Source organism: Copidosoma floridanum, unplaced genomic scaffold, assembly GCF_036245765.1.
Source record: "Copidosoma floridanum isolate Cflo_tuat_1 unplaced genomic scaffold, Cflo_Japanese_pri ptg000006l, whole genome shotgun sequence".
Lineage (NCBI taxonomy): Eukaryota > Metazoa > Arthropoda > Insecta > Hymenoptera > Encyrtidae > Copidosoma > Copidosoma floridanum.
In genome coordinates, this window is record NW_028321883.1 from 22068452 (window position 1) to 22087822 (window position 19371).

The following is a 19371-nucleotide window of genomic DNA, read 5'->3' on the forward strand; positions in this document are numbered from 1 at the left end:
GAAAAACTTTTTCTTGGCTTGAACTCTATGACGATAGGTTATCTAGTGCTCAGTGCTCGCATATGTACATTTGCTTAAGTAAATATCTTTTCTTCTTAATCAAACTGTCGTGCAACAAGGTTTCCCGAGTATTCAATACATTTTTTTAGATGATAAAATTTTTAAAATAAAATCGTAATAAAAATTAATCTTATTGTATTGAGATTAGAAAATTTTTCATACCATAATCTATAAAAGCTTAAAGGCAGCCAGTAATCATACGAGGAAAAATAAGTGAGAAAAAGATATATTGGTTAGCTTATGAATTTGAATTTCAGAGTACGGACGAAAACGATCGTCAGATGACACACAAGCGAAGAGTACACAAGGAACGATAATATATTTTGCTAACAATGTACCCGATCTCTCCAAGAAACATCAGGTCTTTATGTAGACATAAAAAAGTACAAAACTTCCATCATTTCAAAGATCTTTTGTCCTTTGTATAACCAAATGAATGAGAATCATAAAAAACTCTGTTGGAAGCATCACGACTCAATTGGACTCGTGATTAGTTCATCTGAGCCGATACTTTGAGTATGTAATGTGTGGCTGAAAATGTCTCTGATCTCATCTCTCCAAGAGCTTGGCCCAAATATCATGCTGACAATTACCTTGTAAAGAAAATTAGCGATTTGTCAACTTGTGCGAGAACCCATTCCAACTACTCAGCATCTCGACAGCTGCTTGGTTATCTACCTCTTCTGTAATTTGGTCTTAACAAAGATCAAGTGGTTTTTTATTCATAGCTCATTCATTTAACGAATGCCAGAGTAAATCTTACATCAAAAATAAGAGAGAATATTGTAGAATAATAAAAACCAACTCAAGTATAAGAAATAGTTTGATGTGGGTTTTTGAAACCTAATATGTGGTTTTGAAAATATGCAAAACATTTGGAAAACAAGTACGAAATAAATGGTTTTTTGTTTGCTTTTGTAAAAATAATCTTAGGTAAATTAGTTTACTTACAAATAGATTATTAATATTTCTACTGGAAGAACATTATTGTATTATTAATGCGTAAAAAAAGTTTGAAAGTCAGAAACGTATTTGATTATGATTAAATAAGAAGAATTTATTCACTATACACTTATTTTTTAACATATTAAAAAAAAATTGAAACAAATTTATTTATTATCATTATGACCAGAATTTATTTTTTACTTATACTAAACATTTATCAGAAAAATACTTGGAATCCACAAAAAAGTAACAATACAACCGTATGTGCTTACGATACACAGGTTTACATAAAATATCGCTAACATTTTTTCTCAAAATTTCGTTTTTCTCATAAAAAAAAAAAAAACTTTAATCGCCTTAATTACCTTTAAGTTATAAGTCTTTACATAAACAAATCATATTTCTTGACCAGTGAATCAAATGTTTTTTGTTTCCTTTTTAAATTCTTTAAAATGAACTGAAGATATTTAAAATAATAAATTTTACTAAATATTCTGTGGTAAATTTCGAATTACCTGACCATATGCTTATTTACAGTTATTTTGATAAAAAAAAAAAAAAAATTTTTGTATCCGACTAAACGATGAATGAAAGTCAGTGCTAAATATTTCATCTTAGTATAAAATACTATAACTTTATCTAGTTTTATTTCCTCATGGCCATCTTCAAGCACCTATCTGACAATAAATTCTTGACGGATTCTAAAAAAAAAAAAAAAGATATTTCAGTTAAAATTGAACGTGTTTTCAAAAAGTTTTTTTTTTAACCAAGAAAAAATTATTGTAATATTATTGTAACACTTTCTTATCCTAGTAACTCAAATAATGTTAAAAAAAAAAGGCTTTAGAGTCACTAAATTCTATCTCAGTATCTTCGTCTCCGCATGGGTTGTATCGTTGTACGTTAAACTTATCAGTAGTGGCGCAATAGACTCCTAACGTGTATAGACATATTAAGAAGTTGAAAGTCGTGAATTCGAGTTATAGTTTTTTTTTATGAAGACTGATTTTAATTTTACAACACAAAGAATATACACAAAAAAAATTTGAACGTAAGTTTTGAAATTTTTATTGACAGTTTCAGTTTCTAAATGCAATGTAATAATATTGTTTTATAAAAAAAAATTTTTTTATTCATTAGAAAATAAACAAAGAACTAACTATTATTAAGGTATAGCTCAGTTGTCACTAAAATTGGACCAACGTATTGACTATACTATATGTTACTCGAAAAAAGTTGTTAATAACGTGTAAAAAAGTGCTCCTCAACAACATTTTTGCCATCCTTTGGCAATTGTCTTCGACAAATGTTACTCACATGTTTTACTTACCTGGATGTAACGTACGTTTTGACCTCAATTCTGCGGTGATACAAAAAATTACTTAAATTTACAATTTATAATGATGATATTTTTTATATTATTACATAAAACTTTTTTGATATTCACCAAAAATGCCACTTCAGGCAGGAGACTAACGCATGATACCATTTATTTCTATGATATAAAATACACAACCTGTAAATTGGGTAAAATATCAATTTCAATTATTTTTAATAATTCTACTCTATAATATTTGAGTCTTGAAATGACATAATAGTTGACAGCAGCTAAGAATAACAAGTTTCTAGATAAAAAAATCAAAAGTTGTCTTCAAAGAGATAAAGAGAAAACGCCATGTAGAGCAAAACAAAACAAGATTATAGGAAAAAAAGGTACAGAGAGAGGCTAAGAAGCAAGAGAAGGAGAAGAGGAAAATAAAGACGATACGAGAAGTATGACATAATGCTTGCAAACCATTTCCACTGCCCCACTCGTACCACATGATAGAAAGAGTATCAAAGTCTGAGCGGGATCTCCGGCTCAAACAGTCCGATACTGTCGGGCAAGTAGGTAAGTAGTGATCTCTCAACTTATGTATTTTTGTGCCACTTCTCACAACACGTATCATATTTTCATTATAATATACCCTACGCTTTTATTTCTATTAGACTTGCTGTTTAATTTTTTTATCTTCACGAAAGCCAAGCTGTTTTCATTGAAAGATGCTCATGTCTTATACCATATATACCTTTTTTCCCTCAATTATTTCAAATATTTAAAAAATTAGTAAGTGTGATAAAATTAAAAATTAAAATTTTTTTTTTATAAACAACTCTGTAAATTGTCCAAAGGCAATTGAAACATGAAGTAGATTTATGTTGTAAACAATTGTAATTTTTATCAGTGAAATGATATAATTGTTAAACGTAATTTTTATCATATATTTAAGGAGAAATAAGTGAATGGTGCTAATTTTCTTGCATGTATTACCAGACTGTCAAAATGAGGCCGCTCATGTCTTCGGCAGTAGCCGTAGTTCTACTGTTTTGCGCAAATTTTGCATTCAGTGCTGATCTTCATGAGCACTCCAAGGTAGTTTGCTACTGGAATTCAACGTCCTTCGAGCGCTCAGGTGAGTCATTTGTTCGTTTACAGCTTTTTATTCTACTCAATTTTATTCTCGTATAATGCGGTGAAATATAATAAGACTTGCGTACTTTTAATGTAGTTCTAAAAAGTTTTCTGCTTTTTTGTAAACATTAACTATGTACGATTACATCAAATTAAAATTTTTTTTTTTTATCATTAACTGCATTCGGTACTTTGAAACCAAATGTTTTTCTGTATAAGAAAAAAAAATTAGAAGCATTTTCGAATTTTATCAAATTTTAAGCATGAATTGGTTTTTCACCAATAATTTAGAAAATAAAAATGGACTTTACTAATGCAAAAAATCAAGCTATAACGGTATTAAAAAACAAAGATAAAAATAAATAAATAAACAGAAGTAAATAGCTGCAGTACAAACTTTAAACTTTATATCCTTCTAATTCAAAAATTTTACAACAATTGTTTGAAACAATTCAAAAATTCACCTAATTTTTACTGAAAAACTAAGAAACTTATATCTAAAATCTACGTTGTTCAAATATATTTTAGTTTAAATAAAAGATGTTTTTTAAAATGCAAGATGATTGCGTTAAGTCATTCTTTTATGGATTTACGTACATGAATCTCAATTAAAAAAGAATAAATTCATAACAATCTATTTGCACATGTTCATTATGTACTTCGCAGCAGAAAACTAATCTTAATGCATAATAGTGGTATACTTTTTAATTCAATAGATACAAGATTTGCCAACCATATTTTGCTTTGTTACCAAGCAAGCGAGATAAAAGGATGTAACACAATATATTAAAAATCTTACTTGTGTTAGTGAGATGTCTGTGAGCATACGTAACTTTGAAATTTTACTTATTACACCATTTTAATCAAATCATATTAAAATGCAGAGAGATTTCAGCCTTAGTTTATTACTGCTGAGATTTTCGTTTACTTTCGCAAATATAGCGTACATTTTTATACATAATACATAAATATCCGAAAACCTAACTTTATTTTCAATAAGATTTTTTAGAGATGAGCCATATTCGTTTTCAAATTTCGTTTGAATAAATGTCGCATAGAAAAATTATTATAATTATTTGTATTCTAATTACTTGCGATTTAAACGAAATCATGTAAATTTCTCAAGTAATCACACTCAATAGTACGTATTAGTCTGAATATTTCCCTATTAGATAAAAATTTCTGCTGTAAAGAATGATAAAAATACTAAAAAAGCCTGTTATATAAGTTTTTCGATTCCAAGAATTGTGTCATATGAACATGCATCAACTCCTTGCAGTTATTTTAAAACTTTTTCTAGTAAAAAAATTAAAAAATTACAGTATTTTCTTTAAAAAATTTAATAAGATAAATTCTATTAAGTACTAGTATTTTATTACAAAATATGATTATGATGTGAACTATCATCGATTTATGTGTGCCAGATGCGCGCTAACGCGAACGAATTCTGATATTTGGAGGAAGCTTTACATCTGTTTTCTAAAATTAAAGATAGTGAGATAAATATTCATAGAAAAAGATGGTAATATTCGTTGGCGTATGTGTGCAACTAGTTATACAGCCATATTTAAAACAGATGTTTGAGATAGCAGAAGAACAAACTATTTAACTTGTTATTTCATCATTCTTTTAGAAAAATTAACTATCGGTCTATCGTCGTATATAATGTATATAGTCTTATCTGTAAAATTTTCTGAAAAATAAATTTAAAAAATATTAATATTTTTCGAGATTAAACTTTACAAAAAAAAAAGTTTCTCATATAAATTTAAAATAGATCTTCTGTTCTTAAAATGTTTGGCTATGATATGCATTCATAACTCCCTCGAAGGAGGTTCACTCCTCTAAAACCAGATTTAAAACTAACTCGTGACAATTCTGCAGGTCCTGGTAAGTTGAAAGTAGATGACCTTAAACCAGCTCTGTCACTGTGCACCCATCTTATCTACGGCTTCGCTGGCATCAAACCCGATACGTTCGAGGTATCGTCTCTGAACCCAAACCTTGATACCGGTGCCGGCTATGGCCTCTACCGCCAAGTGACTCACCTCAAGCGTGAGTACCCTGAGCTCAAGGTCTATCTTTCCATCGGTGGCAATGCCGATCCTTACGAAGAGACTCACAAGTACCTCACCGTGGTAGGTTTCTATAGTTATTTCTTTTACTAATTACTGCTTTCATAAAAATTTCCTTTTTGTTAAAAAATATATGCGTTTTGACCGATTCGAAGGAAACTTCCATACAAAAGTGCCTTGGCATTATTAACTTCAATTAAAAAAAAAAAAAATGTGTTTAGTATCCAATTACCACGTTACAAATTTTCACTAGAATCGCTCATTGAATACAATTATGTGGGTTCATAATTTCAATTACCCATTTTTTTACTACTGTGCAGACAGAAACATCCGAAGCTCGAAACAAGTTCATTCACTCGGTGATCAGCTTCCTCGCTGATTACGAATTTGATGGTGTCGATCTTGCCTGGCAATTCCCTGCCGTCAAAGTGAAGAAGAACCGCGGTACCTTCAGCTCGCTTTGGCATGGTTTCAAGAAAATTATAAACTATGGCAAGTTCAAGGACGAAAAGGAAAAGGAACACCGTGACGGCTTCACTATTCTGGTTCGTGATCTGAAGACTCAACTTCGCACCAAAAATAAAGCTCTTACTCTCACGGTCTTACCTCACATCAACTCCAGCAGTAAGTTATCTTTCAATCGATTTTTTGTTCAATGTCTCTGATTACAATAACCTTACATCTAGGAACTAACTCTGATCAAATGATATAATTTATTCGAAATTATTTATATTAGTGACCGAAAATAATAATTTTTTCAGTTTACTATGATGCAAGGAATATAGTATCCAATCTTGATGCCATTCATCTTTTTGCTTTTGATGAAACTAATCCAGAACGTTCGCCCAAAAAAGCTGATTATCCTGCACCCATTTATGAGAGTTATGGTCGGGAACCAAGTGATAATGTGGATGCTCAGACCAGGTATTTATTATTAAAAACAACTAATATCAGTTACTTACTCTTAAACTTAAATTGTGTTTACTTCAAATGAGATTGTCTCACTCCACGTATGGGAAAGATTGTATCCATAAATTTTTAAGGTAGATTTAGTAGTAGAGGATGATAGAAAAAAAATGATGCCCTGGAGCGAAATAATATGTTATTACAATATATACCTAGAGTTTCAGTACATGAATTCATAGTTTGTGCTACATTACTGTGACGTATAGTAGTTATTCATGACTTCGTGAGAATGTTATCCTTGGTATTTTTCAAACATAATGATTTACTATGGATTTTTTTTCTCAGACAACAATAATGACACTAATAAATGTTGAAAAAATTAGAAAAATATGAAAAATTCGTCATGTTCTAAGGTACTGGTCAGAAAACGGTACGCCCGGCTCAAAAATTGTCATTGGCATACCTACGTTCGCCCGAACCTGGAGACTAACTGAAGACAGTGAGATCGCCGGAGTACCCCCAGTGACGGCTGATGGCCCAGGGGCCGAGGGACCTCACACTGCCATCCCCGGCTTGCTCTCTTACGCCGAGGTCTGCTCGCGGTTGACCGAGAGCTCGGTCGGTCGCCTCCGACGAGTCAATGATCCATCCAAAAAGTACGGTGCCTATGCCTACCAAGCCTACGACAAGAAGGCTGGAACTGACGGCATTTGGGTTGGCTTCGAGGATCCCGACACAGCCGGCAACAAGGCCCTTTATGCCAAAGCCAAGGGTCTTGGTGGTGTAGCTATTTATGAACTCTCGCTTGACGATTTCCGTGGAATTTGCAGTGGCGACAAGTACCCGATCGTCAAGGGAGCTAAATTCAAGCTGTAAATTTTAACGAGCGGATAGAACTGTAATAAAGTTTTTCGATTAATCATCACTGATGTTATTTCTTATTTGCTGTATCGAGAAAAATTAAATATATCATTACATAATCACGTCCGTGTATGAATTTAAGTTTGAAACATCTTAAAAAATCATGTTGATATTATACATGACTCGACATAAGAAGGCACTGTAGCTTTAGCTGATTCGAAGATATTTATATTCCGAGCAATTTATATTATGTTCAAAGATACACGTACAACTTTATCATAATAAATGTTACGGAAATATTTAAAATAATTAAATTGTAACCTTCGACAATTTTTACAAATTTATCTTACGTGTCAATATTTTTTTGATGTACGAAATAATAAATTGATTTGAAGAATCTATCTTCTTAAAGAAAAATAAATTTACTAAAAATCATTTCAAACAACATCCCTTTCATTTGGATAATAATTTTAATAACTCTCTATCGAGACAAATGATAAATAATAAACAGAATTATAAAAAATTAAAACTTTGAATAAAACTTGAAGCAGACAAGCAAACCCTATTCGTGTCTTACATGATTCCATAAGCTTATCAGCATTGGTCAGATGATTATTTACACTATGGAATTTTTTGTTTATTAAAAAATTAATTTTTCTGTCAAGTAATAGCTTAAGATTGTTCACGAGTAAAAACATTTTTATTCTTTAAACGATACACGTTTCTGGAAGCTTATAGCTTTTCAAGGTTCTTAAAAGTTCCGCTAAAGATCTTTGAAAAAAAGTTGACCTACACTCACTTACGAATAAATTATTTTAGCATGCATGTTAGTATTAAAAAAACACATAAGGTACAGGCCTGAATGCGCATGATTTTACAATAAGCACGTCAAATATTTTTCTGAAATAACCGATAAATCCACAGAAAAAGAAATTAGATTGGTAGTATCTACATGTTATGATGTCATTTTAGTCGCAGACAACCAATGAAGATCAATTATTTTACAAAATGAATTAGCTATAAGTACCCAAAATTTTGTTAATATTTTTTCTCATACCACAAATTTTGTATTTTATGTCCATGCACCTTGTTAATTTTGTTGTAACATAACTTTTTTATTAATCTTAGTGAAATATAACCTAATCATTCTAAAATAGTCTTACACTGAATTCAAACAAAGGCCAGATTAACCAAATTGTATTTAATAATTGAAGCGAATAATAGATGCTTAATATTATAAGCCTTTATCTACTGTGAAGTATGAATCAAAGAAGAAATACTTATAAAGTGCGCAATTATATTTCCAAATATTAAAATAATGTAACCTATTGATGTAACAGTATATATCGTAGTAATCACTCTATTTTTAGTCGTATAACTTTACTATGACATTATTTATGGTAATTATTAATAATTTAATGTACAGCAATCCAATGTGATTTTATTAACTATCTCATCATTTTATACTTTCCTGGAGTGAGACGGTTCACGCATGGAGTAAGATGATAGACCACTTATCGTTTTACAAAAATTGAGGATATGTTACGATTGATGTTGAAGGGAAAAGTTATCAAATATGTCGTTAAATAAATATTGAACTATTCTATAGTCGCAGTATTTATTTAAGAAAAAATATATATACTTAACATAAAAAAGGTGAATCAATAGTTTTTTTTCTAAATTTACTTAGCATTCGTATAAATATACATAACAATTTATTAACATGTTCCATCGTAAAACAAACAATTACTATAGCTTCATTAAATAAACATCCTTCTTTAAGTAAAATAGGTACACTTGTATTTCTTTCAATAAAACAAACTGTTATTAACTTACAACAAACGTTCACAAGCACACTATAAACACTTACAAACATTCACGAACATCTAAGATGAGTTTTCATATAATACATCAATTTTTCGTAACTTTTACAACTCTATACTCATGTAATGTAGGCGCATGTTCTTTTATTACTAATATTAGGTTACTCAGTTAAACACTTTTGTTAGCTTTACGTAAGAATATAATAATAACAAACATTCGTAAATTTTTCAAGAATGGTGTGTATTCAAGGAGGTTCAATTATGAATACTTTCTTGAGAGCTTCAATTCACAGTTTGTAATGCGCGCGTATGTTATATATTTTGGGAAAATCCACTGTGTAGATGATTGGCAATTGCAATGGTTATATAAATAGGACGGCTTTTGTACACGTATTCAAAATAAATACACCATATATTTCTTGATATAACTTTTAGAAGGTTATCCAAAACGCCTGAAAATTTTGTTACGATAAATTTACTTGGTTTATAAATATTACTCGTCTTTACATTTATAAACTGTATATTAAATTATAAGAGCAGAATAATATTTGGTTATTTCATGTTAAAAGAATGGATCCAAAGAAATAAATGTTTATGTGATTGTTCAGAACCAACAATAATGAGACTTACATACTGTTTTTATTCTTTTTTTGTTTCCGCATTAAACTATTATATACAAAACATAAGTATAAACTGCCGTTTGTAATAAAAAAATTAAACTCATTTTATTTATTTTGTTACAATAAGGTAGTACATTTGCACACTTTAGCTGCATGGTTTTGAGGTACTGAGTTAGCATATACTTATTTGATGTACATTTGTTCGTTCGGGCACGTTCGGCAATTTGGACCCCATGAAGGACATCTAACTCAGAGGCAAAAAGTACAACAGATGAATAGCATTTCTAGCGCAGCTTTCATTTTCTAGTACCTAACCAGTTTGTACGCAAATTTCAAAAAATTGCGAGAAGTACAACTGCTGGAATTTCATAACTAATCTTTTAGCAACAAGTATTTCTAAAGGAAACGTCTGATTTAAATTTAATAATTATTTACAACTATTATAACGTCAGATTATTAAAAATCATGAATACTAAAATAGCTATGGTAATTATCCTTGTCACTTTCTTTGTCTACTTTTAGATAAAATGGCAAACAATTTAGACTAGAAGTAAGTAGAGAAAAGTCCTAAGTAGAGTAGAACATAAATGACCTTACCATCCAGGACCTTCTATTGCTGAAACTTTGTTTGAGTATTAACTTTTTACTTTCCAGTCAGTTATAAATCATAAGTAAGTACCAAATGGTGGTAATTAAAATATGAATAGAGTTTTTTCACAATCAATGAACTATCGTAACGATAAGCTTCTTTTGCGTGCAGTGTGATAATACAATCGATTAATATTACAATTTTTTAAAGACTTAAATGTACAAAAGAAAAAAATACTAAAACTTTCTTCATTCATTTGCATGCAGTTCATTAAAAATACTTTGGAGCAAGTATTTTTACAGAAAAATAAAATTTTATTCTTAGAAAATTACAAGGCGTTCAGAGGGTGCAAAACATTTAAAGTGTGTTTTACACTGCATCGTTTGAAAACAAAACTTAAAACATCGTAAATATTTCTTTTTAGTTATACATTTACTGCGACCCTCCTTATTTTCTCATTTATCTAGTCTTAACAGATTTATACTAATTTGATAAACTATTTTCTGTTTTCTATAATATATACTCTTCTATATTCATTTCTATTAAGCAAAATATCAGTTCAAAAGAATTGTTTTTATTTTTTTTATTTACACAGTAAGCAGGTATCATTAAAAAATTTTTGTTTTGTTTTAATTATAACATTCGATATTGGTATTCAGAATCATGTAACAACAATTCTTTATATTTTACATACGTCAGTTGCTCAACATATTATTGAAGACAAGAAACTATCGGATAAGAATTTTTTTTGATGGGTCATACTTCGTGCCTTAATTATAAGCTCCGTGAATCAATCTTTAAGTAAAGTATCCCTTTGTTAGTAATACATTAATAAGTGATTTTTTCTGAAAAGTTGTCACAGTTACTTTTTTGTATTTTCTGTCTAAGACTTTTCGTGTAAAATTTATCTCAATAGTGTGTTATGAAACCTTAAAAAGTCGGCAGTTTTATTGTAGTGCTTAAAAAAATTTTTTTCTCTTTTTACCGAATTTCACTTATTTATGCCAAGGAATCTTTAATCACCTTTCTACCATTATATTATTCAAAAAATCTACGATTTTTAAAAAATCGTTTACCAATTGAATATGTACAGTTACAGAGAAGATCCAAAAATACACTATTTATCTATTCGTCAGCGGTAAGCACCATGTTTTATTTGTGCACTGCATAGAATTTGATAATTTTATTTTTTATACAGTTATTGTATTTAATATTTAGTATGTCGACGGCAAATATTTATTCATGGTGTAACAATTAGTTATACATTAAATCAAGTTACACTACCTAACCCCAATATAATAATTCCTCGGATAAATATACTCTTATTCCAGATTATACAGGTTTTGTATTTTGATGTTCGATTTGAATTTCTCAATTATCTCACTAACCTCACCTAAATAATTTATTTACTCCATTCAAAATTTTTATTAAACGTTGATGGTTGTATATTTTGTTTTAAATATATACTTAACAATGCATAGTGCATTCCTTTATAACAACTAACAGATTTTTAGACTAGGCCTTCGGTTTCATTGTTAGCGTGTTGTTTAAACATTTTTAATGTATCTATAACTGGTTAAGTTTACTCTCAAGTTCATTATCTGTTTCTTATGTATACTGGATTATTGAATTAACTATTGAGGCGATTGTTACGAATAAAAAAGTACTGATTTTAAAGTTGATTCATATTCTGTAACTGCAAAATGATCAACATTTATTAACCGTAACATTCCGAGGATTAATAATTTAGTAAGAGTATTTTTTTTATTTATTAAGAATTCTTCTTCTAAAATAAAAAATAATAATTCTGACTGTAATATACTTGATGGATTAATATTTAAGAAATTAAAAAAATTAACTTGTTACTAGAATAATTTGACTGCATATTAAAATTAAAGTTTTAAATTACTACGTAGAATATTGATATACACGACTAATGGTGGTAGGTAATTTTATTTCTATTGATTAATTCAAATATATGATAACGTGAAGTAAAACCTTCTTATTTATACGAACAACGATTAAACTCAGCCATTAATTAATAAGTTAATAGTTTATTTCATACCCTTTCCGTAAGTGTACATACTCTTGATACAAAATATTTTTTAAATCCTGTTTTTAACAACATTGCACAAACAGCTTCTATTTATAGGGAATAATTTTTTAAGTTATCAATACGTGATTTTTAATAACATTAGTTACATGAATTGTATTTAATAAAAGTTCTACTACAGTTGAGATAGAGAGATAGAGAGCAGATTTCTTGATTAAATATTTTTTGAGTAGATCTATATTTAAAAAATAACATTTCTTAGTCAGAACCTCTCAAAGTGAATTGCAGGCTCCTGATAAATCTTATTACTGTATGTTTTTAAAAATTGTAGGTACTTTATTAGTTTTTTTTAACGGTATAGATGGTTTGAAAAAAAAAGAATATTCGTAAAAAACAAATATTAAGTAAAAAAATAAAAAAACAATTTATGACGTATAAGATTTGAATAAACTTTCTAAAATCAATGCTATAGGCCATTGGTAACTACATTTCACTTTCAAATAAACTGGCTTTTAAAATGAATTTTTACTTTATTCAGTTGTACAATATAATTTAAATAGAATAAGAAATAAGATTTTACAAAATATAAGATTGAAAAAAAAAACGTATAAAGTAAAAAAAATTCCATGCATGTCTTTGTACATTATCAAAAATTCAATTTTAATTTAATTACAGTGATATTATTATTTCAAACACTGTTTTTGCCATAAAACTTGTAAAACTTGAAATTCTAATAAAAAAAGTAATATATTTAGATTAAAGAATCTCTTATTCAGGATGAATTAACAATTGAAGCTATATTTAAAAGTTAATATACATTTTCATTGTTTAAATGTTATGATTAACGAGAGAACAAAAATCATTTGGGCACGGTATTGTGGTTTTTTTTGTGGTGAAATTTTTGTGGTATGTACATACTAATATTTCAATGAAAGTATTAAAATACAAAAACTTTAGCCCATACGTCTTAAAATTAATAACAATAATGATGAAATTTTTTCAAATTTCTAGTAAAAAAAAATTTTTAACTAAGCATTTGCAACGTAACTTAATTAATAAAGTTTATTAGAAATCTGCTCTGTTTTCAATCTTTCAGATTTTTTTTATTTTTTCAACCGTTTAAGAACTCAAAAAAATAACAATTCAGACTAAAAAATAATCTGACTTATAGCATCTGACCACGTTTCTGGATCCATTGATTTTATCCTTCAGTTCATAGAAAATGTCGCTTTTTAGCTTTGCCGTTATCTTACAGTTTACATGACGATACAGCGGGCAACGTTGTACCTGCTGTCTTGGTCCACATTGTTAATGCTCAGCACCTTGAGTAGACGCTCGGTGTCCTTGAACGCGCCTTTCTTCCTGCTGGCCCTGATGCCACCGGCTTCCATCATCGACTTCATTGTTTTTTCCCGCATCGTTGCTATCATCATGAGATGTCTGCGTCGGCGCTTGCGTCTGTGGCACTTGGGTAACGTTAGTTCAAAGAATTCACCGAGGCGCAGTCGGATCGGCCAGGTGGTCACTTCTTCGTCAACGCAAATCTCTACGAGGTCGTCGATCCCCTGATTCAAGCGCTTTTCGTAGCTTTTTTTGTCCTTTTCAGAATTTTCTTCTCTGATCTAAAAATAAATTAGTAAGTAAATAATTCAGTTAACTGGAAATTAAAAACAACTTACGTATGCTGATTTTAAGATTTGTTAAAAAACCTTCAAGGATATGTTTTGAAACTCGTCCTTTTAATTTTTTTGGTCAACTTAAGAAAACAATAAAAATTTGAAAAAATCAATTTTTCACTGAAAAGATGAATAAATAATAATGAGCATACTTAAAAACTTTATTCAAAAGTCATCGATCACTTTTATATGACAAGTTTTCAATGAAGTATCAAAAGGAATCATTTTTAAGGAACATCTTTTTAACATTTAAAATTCTTCTATTTCATTTTCATAATCGTATTAAATATTTATTAGACATTCATTCGGATGATTTAAAAAAAAATTGGAATTTGTTGGAGAGGGTGACCACACTGGAATGAAACACCAAAAGAAACAATGTACCTCGTCATCTATAGACTGCAGCTGCTGTTCCTGCTGCTGCTGTTGATTCTGCAAGTTCTTATCCTCGTTCCAGTTAACGACAAACGGGCCATGGTCCTGCAAACAAGCGTCATGAACTCTGACCGGTCTAGCCAGAGACGAGCGTTTTCGCGCGGGAGTGATCGGTTTCTTCGATTCCTTCTTGTCCAAGGGCAACCGCTGTTTCGCCTCGTTATGATCACCAGTGCTCGAGCTCTTGAACAGCCATCGGAGTACCGAGGGATCTCGAAAGTTCATCAAATAATCTTCAAGGCGACGGGTGGCAGTGCTGCTCTTGTTGCCAGCAACGCTTGCGGCCACTTGCAGATTGTTGATCTTCTGAACCTTGTTTTTATTGCCCGTACCAGCCTGTGCGCTGTTTTTCTGATTTTGATTCTGATTGTTACGATTGTTTTGATGATTGTTCCTTCCACCACCGCTGCTGCTGCTGCTGTTGTTGTAGTTGTTGTTGTTTTTGGCAGTCCCACCACGTTTGGCAGCGTTCGCTTGACCACCACTCGTTTTTTTGACACTCGCGTTTTTTCTGCTGTAAGCTTTGTTGGCATTTTTATTGTTTTTGTTGACGTTGTTGTTGATGTTGTTACTCTTCGTCTTGAGAAGAAGATCGTGACGGCATTGCTCGGTGCACTGCAAGCAGTCGTAGTATTTCTCCGAGGCTTTCTTTGGCCCGGGACCGGGAGTTCGCGTTCGACCTCGGCCCGGAGTATGGGCCTTTGGAGGTTGCCGTCACACCTCTTGGAGGTACTTGAGTGGACAGAGGGTCTCCTTGTAGCGAACCTCGCCGTCCTTGGCCGCCTGTCCTGAGGACATTACGTCCGCAGCACAACGCACCATTGCCACTCCGTCGACCTCTTCACCCACTTGTACGACTATCTGAAAATTCATTGGCCCAGTTTTACCACTTGTCATGCACTTAGAACCGTGTACAATTCAATAAATTATTCATGACAATATGATGTATTGAAAACTTGAGTTAGTTTCAATCATCAATGTCGTTAAAAGCTTGACTCGTCAGGCTTTGGAATCAGACTCTGTGTTGTTGGTAAAAAAATTTACAAAGGAGTAATAACAAACATTTTTGAAGGGATCAAAGTTAAACTTCTTACTTGATCTCGTAAAAGCGTTGTTTGGTCGGCTAACTGTAAATTGCGAGTAACTTGAAGAGTCTTTTGACCGGACTCTACTCGCATCACATAGGTACTGGGAAAGAAGCCTGCGCGTCCACCCAAGCATTTACCTTTCCACCAATCCTTGTCAGATTTATCGATGACGGTCACTTTATATCCTGCTCTGAAAATTTAACAACAGCCAATTAAAATCTTTAATAGCTAGTATTTTTTAAACCATTGACAAGGTTTTTTTTCTAAAATACGACGAATACTAATTATTCGTCACAATATTGCAAAGTTGAATAAATTATCAAATAATTTGTTGCTTGCTACTTTTTTTTTTTTTTATTCCAAACTTGCCCAAACCAAATCAATAAATTCAGAAACAACTTAAAATTTAGCCTACCATCCAACCAGCATCCATAGTAAATAAAAACACTTAAATTGAGTGACTCTACAGTTGCGTGGAATCAAAACGTCACCTCATAAAAAATAACCCACAGAAAAATGTATTAATAAATATTACAATAAAAACTTACTTAAGATCGAGTTCGTCGCGATGTCTGGAATCAAAGTTGTACAGCACGACGTACAAGTTGTTAGGCGGTAGAACTCGCTTTCCAGTTGGATTAAGATTGTTTTGATTGTTCATGTGTGGAGACGGACACGGTGACGTGCTAGCCGACGAGTATGACTTTTCGTTGTCATCCGGTAGTTCGACGCTCGACATGCGTATGGTATTGCGTAGATGTTGCTTGTGGATGCCATGTATACTTTGACCCGGGCTGCACGGAGCCGCTTTATTTATGAAGAAAAATATATGTATTTTCAGTAGTGTCGCATAATAATAATAATGAAGATTTCATTTTTATATTAAGATTTTATTGGTTCTTATATATTTTTTTCCTAATGAAAATAGGAACAATTTTTCGAGTTATTTGTAAGAACTAATCGATATCAATATCCAGCGATAACAATTTTTTTCTCAAGGCCAACGTTCATCAGCATCGATAACGAGCATCGTTGATTAGAATAAATTAAACAGTTTAGAGTTGGGAAAAGTATAATCATGAAAAAATCATAAAAAAAAAATCACAAAGTCACGTATTACAACTGTATTTTTTAGGCATCTGGAACATTAATTTTAATAAAAATTCTACAAAAATTATTTAAAAAATTCATGAAGTGGGAATATAATAAAAATTAGAAAATCAATTCAAGCTCACATAGCCTGTTGATACTGCCACTGTCAGAACGTCGGGGAGGCGTAGATTCTCGGGGACCTGCATTGTGATAGTCCCTGGGTCGGTGGCGCACGTGGGCTGAGCCCTCGGGTGAGTCAAGACTCAGGCTTTTCATGCGTAGGTTCAGTCGTTCCCTTCGTCGTTGTGGGCTGTGTGGTGCTTTTGGTGAGAACAGAAAAAAAAAAGTAGACATTATCCACAACCCAATGGTGTTCACAAAGAATTTTTTTTTCTTCGCTTCAATGGTTTCGAGTCTCGAATTTTTGAGAACAAAAACAATCTAGAATTTATTTTTAGTATGTGGTTAGAAGTGCTGAAAATTAGTTGTTTTCAAATCTCAAAGTATAATACCGTAAGTTTAAGTGACAACGATAGTTTTTAAAAGTATCAAAAATAAATAATTTTTTTTTACTATATAACATGTTTGCGTATTTTTCTGCGTAATTTCTGTTTCAGTTCAGTAAGTTACGTAGTTGTTTTAAGTGATCAATGTTAGAGTCATTGTATTGGATTCATCTGAATTAACACTATAATCAAGTTTTTCATGAAGACTACGAGTATAGAAAGTTTTTTTGTCAGTGGCTTCATTCGAGTTATAAAATAGAGTATATCTTTAATTCAATAATAAATCAAAGATCATTATAAAAGTTATCAAATTGAAAATCAAGCAATAAGTGTCAAATAGTATGTTTCTGTTAGATGGCTCAGCTACATTGCAAGGCACATGCAAATATCTACTTATGCTCAAAAGACAGGAAAAAAGCACGAAAAGAAAAAAAAAAAACGGAATAAAGTGGAAAAGAAGAAGAAAAAAAAAAAAAAAGATACATAGTCAGATAGGAGTGTTAAAAAGTGCAGACATTCTCATTACTGCGAATAAGTGTTGAGGGTAAAAAAAAAGTTGCCTCATCCGTAAAGGGGACATGAAGCGCTCGACATTTGCAGATATAGTCCCAGTACGGTGAAAGTAAGCTATCCTCAAATTACCCTCTCACCTATCTCCAAGACGTGGGTCGACTAAATTGCAGCGCTTGCAATTCACGCTGTTATACGTGCACCTTCCTTTTTCCGCTTCTTGCTTTGCATGCCTCTCAAAGCTCATCGCCCCTTTTTTTTATTCTTATTTTGATCCTCCGCACTCATTATTACTTTTTAGCACTCTGGTTAAGCAGCTTCCTTCGAAACCGAGAGCTTTTACATTTGTTCTCAAGAAAGTTTTTTCTATCCTTGCATTTTACACATAGCATGTTTAGGTGAATGTTATACTATTAACATCCATCTATTGATATTATTAATGAGAAGATAGCTGTAACAACTATGGTGTGGGACGATTAAGTATATTCACAAAAAGTTATTTGTTTTTTTATAAAATCGACTCAGATCATTTTAATACATTCCGTTCTAGATTACGATTGTGTCAGCTGTATATCTATGTTTCCCGTTAGAACTACATTTCATCAAGTATATTTGTTTTTAACGTTTTCTTAGGTGTAGTTATCAACTTATTCTTTATTACTTTGTTTTTACAATTTTTACGTAATATTCAAAAATATATAGTTTTTCATACTAATTTCATGATACAAAGATTTGACCGAGTAACGATAAAAAATCCACCATTAGATGTTAATGGGTGAAATTTTCGTGTCAATAAACGTTGATTTGTCCCAAAATATTTGTCGATGAACAGTTCATTTGACACGAGTAATCTTTTTTACAAGTATGCGTGAAAGAATTGTTGAGCATCTGGGAGAACACGTATGGAATCCCATTAATAAGAAAGGTAGAGAATGCAAGATGTTTACGTGTGAATATGAATATGGACTTGTACTACTACTGACCAAATCACAACACTTCATAATATTACAGTGATAGAATAGCCTGTCTCTGAGCACCATACGGCTAAAACGTATGAGTAGCACACGTTATCCATTTATTTGCTGTCCAAACGTGTCAAACCACAGCATAAATATCGTTTCTTATATTTAGCACGAGAATTAGTTGTCCCTTGTTTCGGTTCATATTTTTTTAGTGTTTATATGTTGGTGACACACCACGATAAATGAATGAAATTAAGAAAAGCACTAAATAGTTTTATAGTATGTTTCTCACTGCCAAAGTCTAAAAATCTAAAGATACAAACTAGGTTTGGAGATTGGTCACTGGGATAAGATGAATAGTCTTCGTTGCAACAGAAATCATAATTGTACAAATGACGTACGCCATGATATTCGTATCAAACTGAATAAATAAAATTGTCCAACTATGTGTTCTTGTGTATAACTGAGGGTGTTTATTTTAGTACAAGAAATAACTATTTTTAAAACTATTACATGACACAACGATCGATAGTTGTTATATTTCCGGAAAATTTGTGAAATTCCAAAGGAACTTTTCTAATGTGGAATTGGCAATTTTCATTCACAAGATTCTCCTTTTACATAAACATAAGTGTATTTTGGACAAGGCTTTTTATCATTTAAAATCTTAGGCTTCAACAAGGTTATAAATTGAAGAAAAAAAGTTTGTAGTTGAATG

At 31.2% G+C, this 19371-nt stretch overlaps 3 protein-coding genes across 3 annotated transcripts in view; 1 reads left to right on the forward strand and 2 right to left on the reverse strand.

The window, feature by feature from the left end:
* The first annotated feature begins 2807 nt into the window (after positions 1-2807).
* Idgf4 (Imaginal disc growth factor 4) lies at positions 2808-7720 on the forward strand. The gene is made up of 6 exons (XM_014350187.2): positions 2808-2896; positions 3320-3458; positions 5342-5595; positions 5853-6156; positions 6294-6456; positions 6852-7720. Exons 2-6 carry the CDS (start codon positions 3329-3331, stop codon positions 7312-7314), a joined length of 1314 nt encoding a protein of 437 aa, XP_014205673.2. The 5' UTR covers positions 2808-2896; positions 3320-3328; the 3' UTR covers positions 7315-7720.
* Positions 7721-13295: 5575 nt separating this feature from the next.
* LOC106637420 (uncharacterized) lies at positions 13296-15206 on the reverse strand (the record flags this gene model as incomplete). Its single annotated transcript, XM_089598793.1, has 2 exons — positions 13296-14001; positions 14461-15206. Coding segments are annotated over 2 exons (1107 nt in total), but the record flags the coding sequence as incomplete, so codon positions are not given.
* Stacl (SH3 and cysteine-rich domain-containing protein) overlaps positions 15170-19371 on the reverse strand; it is a 42633-nt gene continuing 38431 nt past the window's right edge. Inside the window, exons 10-13 of the mRNA XM_089598282.1 lie at positions 16819-16995; positions 16132-16390; positions 15590-15773; positions 15170-15356 (exon numbers count right to left, since the gene is read on the reverse strand). Coding sequence (XP_089454408.1) covers positions 15210-15356; positions 15590-15773; positions 16132-16390; positions 16819-16995 — 767 coding nt within the window. The 3' untranslated portion in view covers positions 15170-15209. The remainder of the gene's footprint in view (positions 15357-15589; positions 15774-16131; positions 16391-16818; positions 16996-19371) is intronic.

What these genes read in the sequence shown, in the direction of transcription:
- Idgf4 (XM_014350187.2), top strand. Translation starts at nt 3,329, where the DNA reads ATGAGGCCGCTCATGTCTTCGGCAGTAGCCGTAGTTCTACTGTTTTGC. An exon ending in ACCTCACATCAACTCCAGCA is followed by an intron (nt 6,157 to 6,293) that starts GTAAGTTATCTT and finishes TAATTTTTTCAG; the next exon opens with TTTACTATGATGCAAGGAAT. An exon ending in AATGTGGATGCTCAGACCAG is followed by an intron (nt 6,457 to 6,851) that starts GTATTTATTATT and finishes TCATGTTCTAAG; the next exon opens with GTACTGGTCAGAAAACGGTA.